Source organism: Odontesthes bonariensis, chromosome 17 (genome assembly GCF_027942865.1).
Source record: "Odontesthes bonariensis isolate fOdoBon6 chromosome 17, fOdoBon6.hap1, whole genome shotgun sequence".
Taxonomy (NCBI): Eukaryota; Metazoa; Chordata; class Actinopteri; order Atheriniformes; family Atherinopsidae; genus Odontesthes; species Odontesthes bonariensis.
Genome location: NC_134522.1, coordinates 14,864,501 through 14,876,748, shown reverse-complemented (window position 1 = coordinate 14,876,748; position 12,248 = coordinate 14,864,501). Strand labels below are relative to the sequence as shown.

Below are 12,248 nucleotides of genomic sequence, written 5' to 3'. Positions count from 1 at the left end.
TATATATTGTAATCATTATCTGTCCCCGAGGTCTGTTCATAAGGAGACAGTGATGGAGCTGAATGGCTATCAGGACAGCTCCAACTGTGACTTTTCCCTCTTTTTATGTCATTTTGATATATAACACGTGAAAGCACACTGAGGGTATCAGCAGTGGGGATGTAACTAATTACTAGTTGCACTGTCAGAGTGACCAATGTCGACATTAGTATTGTCTTCTACTGCCAATCAAGGGGACTCGATGGTGGAGAAGCATGTAGCAAACCTTGCACTTTAAAATAAGGACCTCGGGCAAATTAATTTGGACAAGCAGCAGAAAAGCAGATGTAAGCTTGCTGTGGCAAGGGAGATGGTAAAGGTTATGTGATATATCAAACTCCTTCATTACTAAACAGTGCTCTTCAAATGTGTAGGCAGTTCTGCTTTTATATTTCTGTTTGTTTTTTTTGTGCGTACATATTTGATGCAGCAGAGTTCATATAAGGGGCACTGTGTCAGAAGGAGAGCCAGAGAAAGCTTTGTGCTGAATGTACTTTCATCTGGCTAGTCTTAGACCCGCTCTGTTTGCAGATGTGTTGTAGTAGCCACTCTGCAGCCAACATGGCAGCCTTTCAAACAAGACTGACTGGTCGGGGGCAGAGAGGGCTTACTGGTAAATTGGAAGCCCAGGGAATACAGGGTACTCTCACCCCAGCGCTCACCCACTCGCATGCTTTCATTCCCCTTTTTACCCTTGACCATTGACTGACTGCACTCCCTCTCACTGGCCAGCATAAATCTGCCTTTCAAAGATTTCATCTGTTCATTGTCTGTCCTCTCCCTCCCTTTTCCCTACCTCTCACTCTTTTTTCAATCCCTCTCTGCTTCCCAAATCAGTCTAAACATCACTCATTCAAGCAATCTGTCTTTCTGCACCTAAGTAGATCCTCCCTTATCTCTGTGTCTCTACTTTTGATTAATAACACTCAAATTCTTTTGGCTAATTGCATCCTTCAACAATGACAAAAATACAAATGTGTCGAAGTGTGCACTCAAATACAGAAGCACACATGCACACTCGGGCTCATGCATGCATGCACTGTAGGCATACTAACCAAATCTGTTTGAAGTGTGGGACCCTAAAAGAAGAGAGGGCTCCTGTATGCATTAAGTATTCATGTGACGTGTTGTGGGGTGCGTACATGTGTGCACGTTTGTGCAGGGGGTTCTATGAGCCTGTACGTGTGTGTGTGTGCATGCGCGCACGCATGTGGGTTGAGAGAGAAAAAGAGTTTTGGCAAATTGCGCCGCAAGCAGCCAACAATCGAGCGCTGACACCTCGTCTGGCAGTCGGAGGGAAAAGGGGCTGGGCTGAGGGAAGAAAAAGGACAGGCAGTGGAGGGAGGAGGGATTGTGTGAGTGTGTGTCTGTCTGCATGTGTGTGTGTGAGGGAGAGAGAGAGAGAGAGAGGGAGGGAAAGAGAGACTCGGCAGGACAGCTGCCAGAAATTCTCCGATAGCAGGAGAAGGACCAAGAGGTGGAACGGGAGTAGGAATTCTCCTCCTTCTCAGCCACCCGAGAAAATTTTCCAGCCCATCCAGGAGTACAGAATCCCTCTCATTCCTTCTGCCTGTAAGCAGCAGAGACTCCGGGAAAGACCGTCAGGAACTACAGCCCCTCGTAACAGACTCTGCACAGTGGATTAACTGCATGACAAAAAACCATGCAGTATGTGGTATGAACATAAATTGGATGCAAGGGAAGTGGAAAACTGAATTGGAGAGCATGCTGTTTTTATGCTTGTGAACTGAACTTTTGCTGGTGAAGAGACATGGAAGGAGTTCTACATGACCTCCTCCTCATTGCTTCCTCTTAAGAAACTATTTGGATTACCTTCACCCCCTTGCTGTGCTACCACTGAATCCTGCTTTTTCAGCAGGACACTCAACCTGTCTGCCCACCTCCTCCCTGCCCCACCTGGTGCTCGTTCCAGTTACTATGATGCCTACGCCTCCTCCTCCTTGTCCTCCCTCTGCCCCACCAGCTTCTTCCAAACCTCTGTGAAATCAAGTGGAACCTCCATGATTGCGATCAGAGCAAAAAGGACCCCTGTGCCGCGAATAGTGAACAACCCTCTCCTCGCTCTGTTCTCAGCGACTGCATTTCAGATGTGCAAATAATGGAGAACATTGACAACACAGACATGGACAGCAAAGTTGAACTCTATCAGTTGCCTGTTTTCTGACTATGAGCAAAAACTAGATAATGGATTGGAAAGAGCTGTAAGTACATAACAGGAGCATCTTTTTACCGGTGCATGTTGAAAAAAAAACTGATCTTCACAAAGCACATATGGTGTGTAAAACTTTAGTGATATTAGACTTTGCTTTGCTAGACGTGCAGATTCAACTTTGAGCAATTAAAGCTAGTTGTGTGGGAAACAGTGTCATATGCGTGGAGATCGAGAGTGAACAGGTGAACAAGCTGTTGAGAGAAAAAAAAATCCTTTTTTCACTGCCTTTTTCCAACGAACGACTGATATTTAGTTGGGTGAGGCAGAGAGAGGGGAAGACAGAAGAAGGGAGGGAGGGAAAAGGGACAAGCAATTAAATATCCTGTTTAATTCTCCCCTTCCTTTCAAAAACGCATGTGCATTTGCAGCACAAATTTACCGTCAAGGTTACAAGCTCAGCTTTGCGGTGTGGACACTTCTCGCTGGTCAAGACAGTTACAAATCAGTTTAGTGTCTTTTTTCCTGTGTGGTGTCAGATTGACTCGTGACAGTTGATTTATGTCTTTGCTGGGAGAGAAAAGACAGAATGAGGCGAGACAGAGGGAGTGAGAGACAGATACAGCGACACAGGGTAGATTTGTCTTGAACGCATATGCTGCTGATGCCTCTTAAAAATGTGCATACAGATTTCACAAGCTTTGCACGTACCCGCACACAACCACGTGGACTCCACGTTCTCCTTTCCTCCTCTCTGTCTCACATCCATCTATTCCATTTAATTCTTTCCAGTCACACGATCCGTCTCGCATGCTATCACACATAGGCAGCTCCCTGGGGAGAGCCTTCTCCTGTAGCCTTTTTGGATGCAATAATTATTCCATCAGCAAGCAGTGTGTTCCATGATTGTGCTCTTGGGCTGTCGCTGCAGGGGGTGTACAGTGGAGTGTAGGGGAGTAGTTGAGACAGGGGTTAGGTTGTCACTCCAGGGAGAGGGGAAAGGGAATGGGGTTGTGTTTTTGGCAACAGCCCACCCAGTCCTGTCCAGAGGAGCCCAGAGAAGGACTAATGAGCTGAGGCTGACTTCTGAGGAAATTGCTGCTCACCCAGAGACACGTTTTGTCCGGTTTTGCTCCCCCTATTTCTCTTTTTCACATCCTCTGTCTCTTTTACCCTCTCTAAAATCCCTTGCTCTGCAAATTTCTCTTTTTTTTATGCAGTCTCCTTTAATTCCCTAAGCCACTCATTTCTCCATGTTAACAACCACATCTTTGTCTTCCATGTATTTCTCTGAAATCTGACTGCCTAAGTGAAAACCATTTGAGTGCTTTTGAATTTCCTTGGGGAATTACATTCCTCACTGACCTTGAATTGCTGGCTGAGGTGTGTTAGCTGATCCAGGGCAATGCCATACCTGGAACCACTCAAAGTGTTATCCCTACAGGCCCAGTAAAGATATTGGTGCTGTCCTTTGAGTTGAAGGACAGAAAGGAGTGCGTGTAACTTGCTCAGGTGGCTCTGCTATGACTCTACACTCCAACGCTAAGAGAGAAGAGGCCAGAATGATAGTATATTTTAATTAGGGGACTGCCAAAAAGCTGGATTCACTTACAGAAGGGGCCTCTGTTAGGTGAACTGCCATGTGTTGGTACCATTAAAACTGTTTACCTTTTATCTAACAGAGCTGGCCAGCTTTTATACCATGATTAAACTTCCCAATGTAGATGCTCCTTGCTTTTGCTTAAATGATAAGTAAACATGCTCTGTCACAGAGACGACATATGTATCCCAGATGGTATTGTACAGTCCTCACCTGTCGTGTTCGTTTTTTTTTTATGTTTGGTCAGGATAAGTAGATATATTTACTGTGTCTTCTTGCTGTGATAACCTGCATTTGACTATTGACAGATAAATAGCCTTGATTGTTAATTTTTTTCTCATGGTGTTGTAGTTTTAACCACTATTCTTTGTTAAAGAAGGTGTCTGAAGCATGATTCTTCTTGTTACAAGTTTGAAATTGATAATGTATTTTGTATACAAGTATTTTCAGAGTGGAGAATGAATGGGACTGGTGCCATAGTGTGACTCTCCCACTGACTTTGTTTACTTTAGCAAGATGAAAAGAAACTGACCACCTATATCTTATAAAGTGTGTAGTGTAAGCTCTCAGTGGGGTTCCTCAGTAAAATAACAATTCCCCTACGTATGAAATTTCATGTATGGTGGCTTTTACTTTTCTAGGGCAGCACAGAAGCTGAACCTCTCCTCCAAGCGGAAGAAACACCAGCCCTCGCCACTCCATCCGCAGGAGCCCTCCATCTACCCGACCAACTTTAGTGGCATCCTACAGGTCTCGCCGCCCCCAACCCCACCATGCCTACTCCGAGCTGTGTCCAAAGTGAAAGAGAACCCAGGGATAGGAAAGGTGAGAGCACACGCAAATCACAGTAGGAACAAAACACATAAATGTACAGATGCTGCATACCACTCATACAAAGTCTCCTCATATAATTAGTAATTCCCTGCCTCCATTAACCTCACGCACCCACATGCACAGAAACTCACAGACCCTTGTTTGAAAGGGTTAAATGCAGAGTGGCGACAGAGTGGTCCACAGGCAGCATGTCGTCTGGCCCAGTCCATGCAGATGCAGTCAGATAAGCCTGCTGGAATGTCATGAATTCACTCAGTTAGTGAGAGCAGCATTCCTCTCTCTGAACACTGAAAGACAGTAAAAGCTGTAATTCACAAATCTTTGGCCACGTTAACAGCAGGATTTGTAACCCATTCTGGGTGCAGTGATGAAAGTCTTGCTGGCAGCTATTGGACGGTCATTAAACAAAGCTGTACAAACACGTCGCTCTTCCTTTGTGGTTTATTGGGTATTGTTTGTCTGGGCTGGCGTCCTGTATTTATAAAGCAGAAGAAGTCCCTGAACAAGATTAGACCCCACCTGGATAGGAAATGCTCGCTTCTGTTGCCAGGTATCCAGAAAGTTGAAATTTTGTTACAAATTGTAAATCTCCCATTGACATACTGAGTCCATAAAAACTTGCGTACTTTATGAACTTATTCTAAGCCTATCAGGTTTACCTTTACAGGTTTTTTTCTGTAATTGTTAAGCAAACTTCACTGAGGTGCTCGTGTTCCTTTGTCCGTGTCTTCAAAGGAACACAAACACAGTCAAAATAACTTTTTATCTTGCCTTGGTTTTGTCTTTTGCCTGCATCTGTTTCATATCAATACGACTTAAGACTTGAGTGAGTATCTTGTTTCCATCAGGCATATGTAGGTCACTTCCACCTCTCCACTTTTGACCCGGAGACATTTCTTTCAGGTATGGACAGTTGAGTGGATGGAATAATGCCAAGCCACACTAATGGATTTTCAGAGGGATCAAGGGACATGGAAACAGAGACCATTAGCACATAGTCCAACGTGTGAAGACTCTCGGGCCTCCAATATCTGATCTCTGCCAACATAAATAAGTCGAGACATTAGCTCCTCTGGTAGCCTCTGTCTGCTAGACAGACACTTAGCAGTCATATGTGGAAGCTCAGTTTAAATGTCATAGCAGATGTAATTTACTCAACATATGCACATGTCAGTCACAGTAAGAGTCCCCTATGGAGTACAAAGAGAGTTTGCACTTGGCCTGTGGGATTCAAGATAAATTCACTCAAAGAAAGAAAGGGATTTCCAGTCACATTGCCTCACAGTGCTGTAGCCTAGATCTGTAGCAATATTTATACACACGCCAGGGGAAGAATAGACCTTTTGTGTAGGCGTGAGGGTTGTTGGAGAGTCCCCAGGCTGAACAAAACCATTTTCTGTTAGAAACAGAGGAGAGTTGACTGTATTTTAAGGGTTTTGTTTCAGTACCTAAGAGCCAGCACAGGCACCTTTTCAGGAAACTTTAAAATGGCTCAGGATTGAGTTTCCTACACATATACTTAAGCATATAGAAACTGTTCATTGATGTAATGCTAGACGTAACAGTTAACACTCTAGGAGATGACAGGAACTCAAAAGACTGCTAAACATATCCCAAGAGCTGTTTTGGTCCCCTGTCAGTCACATGTATATTTACACTGTGCCTTCAGAGGAATACAAGTGGCACATATCTGACCATCAGATGGCAAAGCAATCAAAATTTTAAAAGAAGGTGATTTGTAAAGAGAGGTGTCGTATACCCTGACAAGCATTAACACACCCACATAAACCGCACACATTGCTTCTGTGCTGCAGGGTAATGGCAGGAAATTGTTGGATTTGGTGCAATTGTACACAACTGGCAGACTGACTCTGCTCTCTTAACCAGAGCTATAACATCAGACATGAATGGTCTTGTCAGAGCAGAGTGGATTCAACACCTTTACCTAAAAGCTATCATTCTTTTTAGTGTAACACACTGGGATGATGAACTGTACTTTAGCTTGAGGAATGTGTTAAGATTGTGTGTGTTCACTTCATGAATATGAAGCCCCAGAAAGCATCGGGGTGGGTTTTCAGACTCTTAATGTAGAGCCGGCATTTTCCATTCAGTCGAGGGGAAGGAGAAGAGAAGGAGGAGAGTGAGTAGGTGGGAAAAGGGGGGGCCATATGCTCCTGCTCTCCCATGCTGGTGAGCTGCTCCCAGTCCAGAAAAACAACCACGAGTGGGATAATCCCCCAGCAGGGCGCTTCAGACACATCAATTTCCACCATTTTCAGCTATGACTTTCAATCCTCACCTTGCTGCCTTTTACCAACACCATTAAGCAACATGTTGACCCATTGAGTTTGCCAGTCATTGTGAGGCTGAGAGTTTCCATGGTAACGTTGGATGTACATCCGCTCTAAAACAGTGGATGTGATGTTAATGCGTAATGCTGAAGGACTCTGTGTGCAACTTGTACTCAGAAAGCCTGCTATAAATGTCTCCTCTCTCTGCCATTTGTGCATTGTAAGTAAAGGCTGAATCAGAGAAAAATCTCTGCTGAGTCCGTCGGCCCATTTCTCATGTTTTGTGCTGTCGCACCTTCTAATCCACTCTTTTTCCTCTTTTTGCTTATCTTACTAGGTGAAAGTCATGATGCGAATCTGCCCTTCTCTGGAGGTTGCAGACTCCTCAGAGTCACAATCCTTCTTGAAAGTTGACAGCAGGAAGAAGCAGCTGACCCTCTACGACCCAGCATCCAGCCCACACTCCAGCTCAGGGCACAGGAGATCCGCCACTGTGGCTGTCCCAAAGATATTTGCTTTTGATGCTGTTTTTACACAGGATGCCTCACAAGTAAGGGCCAGTATGTGTGTTTGTGTGTGTAGGGGTTTTTAAGGTGTTAGTTGGAAATTCATCGACTCAAGGGCGAAGGGACATCTTTATGCTTGCAGGGTGTGACCAGGGGCTTAGTGGAAGAATGCCTGTCTTGGGTCAGGGGGGCTGTCTTACCAGTGTGAGCCTAACAGCTGGGGCTTTTAAGCCATCTGAGGAATGATCTGAATCCACTCCACATATATCTAACCTCTCATTTCATAGAACAGCTATATCTAACTACACAACACCCACTGAGATCAAAGGCAGTGGTCAACTTTGCCTACTTTATTGTGACTTAGGGGCAGAGCAGTTTTGTTTCCTTCACAGATTTGTAAGAAAGCGCAGATCTTCTATCATACCACCTACCTCAGCAGCTTACTTATTTCCCTGATAGCTGAAGCCTAAATGTTTCTGCTGCAGGGCTGAGGACAAGCTGCTAAATTGTGCCGCTGGGACAACGCTGCTGGTGGCTAAGTTACAGCAAGCCGTTCTGCTGTTAGAGCTCTTGTTTGCTGTTTGATGTATGGGAAGGGGCCTCTGCTGCAGAAGCCTTGCCCCAGAGGACCCATGTTAAAAACTGTTTGTAAAAACAAGCCAAACATTTACACTTTAGACAAACACCTGAGTGATGAAAAAACGTATCCACTGATGTGAATTGGTGGAGCCAAAACCATAAAACCATTTTGTTTGTAGGGTATCATTTTGGATAAATTGTTTGCAGTATGCTTGCCTTACAGTTTTTCTCAGATGTGGCTGAACCATAAAACAACAGTGAACGGGTTGTCTCTTTGTATTTCTCACAGGCTGAGGTGTGCTCAGGGACAGTAGCTGAGGTCATCCAGTCTGTGGTGAATGGTGCAGATGGCTGCATCTTCTGCTTTGGTCAAGTCAAGCTCGGTAAGCTCCTCCACTGGCAACAGATTAGACAAGTGCCTTTGTTAGCAGAAGAAAAACTATCATTGCTCTTTGTTAGCTACACTTCATGTCCACAATTGGCTTAGCGGTGCACTGGGGTGAGTCAAGGAATGGGAGATTGGAGGAAAAAGAATGAGTAGTGAGTCTGAGGTGGGGGTGAGAGGGCTAAAGTGCTGCATCCAGGCTCAGTCTGTAATTAAAATCCAAGTAATTGTTCTGGCCAATGCTCTTAGGCTGAAGAGCTCGCTTTCCTCTTGCTGCTGTTAGATAATTCTCAACAGAATTGCTGCCTCTGGAATAGGTCCTTGGACAAGCATTTCATTTTCATTTGTGGTGAATATTACCTCAGATCGCTACATCTGCCTTTTTCTTTCCTTTAACACAATAACCCTTAGAAAACATCCGATTCATGTCAATTTCTTTGAGAAACTCAGAGACCATTTGGCAGAATAAGTAATTTCACCCTGAAAATAGAGTGCGCATAGCTGGCTTCCAGACAAGGTTATATTTCCATTTTCATCCCCCTCTCCCTACCACACTTCCCCAGGCAAGACATACACCATGATTGGCAAAGACAGCTCCACTCAGAGCCTAGGCATTGTGCCCTGTGCCATATCCTGGCTCTTCAAGCTCATCAACGAACGCAAGGAGAAGACTGGCACGCGCTTCTCAGTCCGTGTGTCTGCTGTGGAAATCTTTGGAAAAGATGAAGAGCTGAAGGACCTGCTGTCTGAAGTGTCAACAGGCAGCCTGCAGGAAGGCCAGTCCCCAGGAATCCATCTGAGAGAGGATCCCATCTGTGGCACTCAGGTGAGAAGCTCTCCATGTCTCCACTTTCTCTTTACTCACTGATCCTTTCATTCTCTCTGTGGGTTTAAGTATTAGTCTGTCTGAGTATTGATCTTTTTCTGTCTATGATCTACCTCTTCTTCTTCTTTCAAAGATGCTTTAGGTTTCTTGCGAGTGCATGTGTGTGAGATCTGTTCTACCAGGACTTCCCAGTCCAGTTTGCTCTATCCGATCTGCTCCTAAAATCTTTGTTTTATACTTCAACCAAACATTTCTGTGTTATTGATAGTTTTCTTCTTCTTTTTTTGTATTGCCACTCCTGTCAACACCTATTACCTATGACTTACAGTTAGCCCTTTATAGCACAATAGAAATATTATTGGGGGATGGTTGAGGACTGTAGGTTAGAAGGCACTGACAGGTGTTGCTGACAGATGTTGTTTTTTGGGCATAACTGTGGACTCTGACTTCAAAGGCTGTGCAGTTGTGTGATGCTCCTCTTCCTTTCGGCAACAACGCGTGTGCTCCTTCATGCTGCCTCCTGCCTTCCCTCTCTTCCATCCCCCTACTTTCTTTCTGTATCCCACCACTTCCCTCATCACATCATGGACGTACCCCTGCTTCCTGCTACACCATTACCTCTCTTAATCCTCCTCCCTCCGCGTGCATATCTGCTGTTTTAATTGCCCCAGAGACCCATTCTAATGGGTAAGAAATGTATGCTGGGGTCCAATTAGCCAGCTCCCCTCTCTTTCTTGTGTCTCTCGTTTCACATCTATCCTCTTTCCCAAGCCCTATGTGGTCTCTTCTGCTCACCCTAACCCCGTTCTCCGTTTTCTCTTTTCACCCCGTAGCTCCAGAATCAGAGTGAGCTTCGTGCCCCGACTGCTGAGAAAGCCGCCTTCTTCCTTGATGCAGCCATCGCGGCACGCAGCACCAGCCGGCCAGATGCCGATGAGGATGAACGACGCAACTCCCATATGCTGTTTACGCTGCACATTTACCAGTACCGCATGGAAAAGAGCGGCAAAGGCGGAAGTTAGTAATACTGCATTACTTTAATTCTGTGGCAGGGAACTGTGGCTAACCAACATTGGTCGTAAACCTGATAGAGTGAAGTGTATCAGTGTGACTGGATCATTTATATTGTGTTTAAAAAGTACTATACAAACTGTAATATCTGTAAATTTAAGCAAAATGAAAAAAGGAATCACCCCTGCTTGTTCACAAAAGGTTTGAAGCCTTACTTTGAATCATTGTAAAAGGCCTATATTACCGAATCCAGATGGATTCTTTTCTTTTTACACATGTTGACAAAGGAGACTCCTTGAATCCATGAGTTATACATTGGGTGGAAGTCTGGCTGCAATTTGAATCACCTCAGTGTGAGAATCTTACTCATAAATAAACCAGACAGCTCAAACAGAGCTGTGACACACTGATCGTGGCATTGTGTGTGAGGAGCTAGCTTCAAAGAGGGAGTGTCTGTGCTGTGCTCACCTGGTTCTTCTCTTGCTGTTGGCACAGTGTCTGGTGGACGGAGCAGGCTGCACCTTATCGACTTGGGGAGCTGTGAAAAGCTCCTGAGTAAAAGCAGAGACGGAGGGGGAGGCTTGTGTCTTTCCTTGAACGCACTGGGAAACGTCATAATGGCTCTTGCAAATGGAGCAAAACACATACCATACAGGTAAAAAATATACTAGTTTTACTGTCTCCGTAAATGTGCTGTTGCTTCTGAGAATTTGCATCTATAGGTCAATTGTTTGAAACAAGTCACCGCATGCATCTTTAGCTTTGCAGGTTTGCTGTGTGACTATTTATTTAGTCTGTTTAGTTAGCCTCAGATAACCGCTTTCACTGGTGTTGCACAAGATCATATAGTTTCTCAGTAATGAAAAGATTAACGACCTGTCATTTGGTAGTTTTTTTCATCTCAGTGTTAAAAGCGGTTCCCCCTGGAGTCATGTCAGCTACCTTTGTCATCATTTTGAAATATGACTGTGCTGTTTGCTAATAACAATGTTTATGCACACTGTAGGGACAGCAAACTGACGATGTTGTTGAGGGAGTCCCTCGGCAACATCAACTGCAGAACCACCATGATTGCCCACATCTCAGATTGTCCGGCCAACTATGCTGACTCACTCACCACTATCCAGCTGGCATCCCGCATCCACCGCATGAGGAAGAAGAAATCTAAGGTACACTGATAAACTGCAATATCATGAATAAAAAATGCAGCGATCAATACTTCTTGTATCAGTCTTGTATGCAATTCCAGTTACAGACATTTTAAAACTTATTAGAATACTCAATTTATTGTTAAAAATTTAAAAAAAAAATATTTCAGTGTGTATTGAATGTAAACTATTATTCTAGAAATAATGTGCAACTTTCATTATATTTATCATTACTCAAGCCCCAATTTAAGTACTTTATATTTTACTCCCCCTTGTGATTTTGGAGTTGTTAAGCAAATGAATGCAGCTAAATTAATTATTTAATTTATTTTTTGTGTACTGTAGCTGAGAGCTAATTTTTCTCAGCTCCTCAACATATAATAATGTAATCAATACCACTGCCCAAGGAAATGTGTAATGCAGTGCCTTGGATTAGGGAAATATGTGCTCCAGATAATTAGACAGAATGGCAGCATGTATTTATTTGGTACTGGTCTCTGTGAGGATTATAATGTAGTTCACATGCGACAATGTGTGACTACTGAGGTGTACTTTTTTATTTTTTTTAAATCAAAGGATGAGTACAAGAATATTCTAAAAAGTTAAAACCTCACTGCTGTAATTGCAAAGAATGACCTATTTACTGAGAAGAGGCCACCTCTGTTGCGACAAGTGGTAATTACAAGACTCCAATGCTACTTTGAGGGCAAAGGGTGCTTGATCAGAACCTATCAAATGTACAAACAAACCAAAAATCTGACACCCCATAGCATCTGGCAACTTAGTTTTACATTTGCTTAAAGGAAATAAACATTTTGAGTTTACTTTGTACATACGCCCTCCTAACTTTAGGACATGG

At 43.9% G+C, this 12,248-nt stretch overlaps 1 protein-coding gene across 2 annotated transcripts in view; it reads left to right on the top strand.

The window, feature by feature from the left end:
* Window positions 1-12,248, top strand: part of kif26ab (kinesin family member 26Ab) — a 65,437-nt gene that overhangs the window by 45,371 nt on the left and 7,818 nt on the right. Inside the window, exons 1-8 of one of the 2 annotated variants that reach the window (XM_075447479.1) lie at window positions 1,493-2,261; window positions 4,451-4,634; window positions 7,272-7,484; window positions 8,309-8,402; window positions 8,968-9,230; window positions 10,064-10,247; window positions 10,737-10,896; window positions 11,248-11,410. In XM_075447479.1, coding sequence (XP_075303594.1) covers window positions 2,245-2,261; window positions 4,451-4,634; window positions 7,272-7,484; window positions 8,309-8,402; window positions 8,968-9,230; window positions 10,064-10,247; window positions 10,737-10,896; window positions 11,248-11,410 — 1,278 coding nt within the window. In that variant the 5' untranslated portion in view covers window positions 1,493-2,244. Of the gene's footprint in view, window positions 1-1,492; window positions 2,262-4,450; window positions 4,635-7,271; window positions 7,485-8,308; window positions 8,403-8,967; window positions 9,231-10,063; window positions 10,248-10,736; window positions 10,897-11,247; window positions 11,411-12,248 lie in introns of those variants that run through there. The other variant, XM_075447478.1, reaches the window with a different exon arrangement.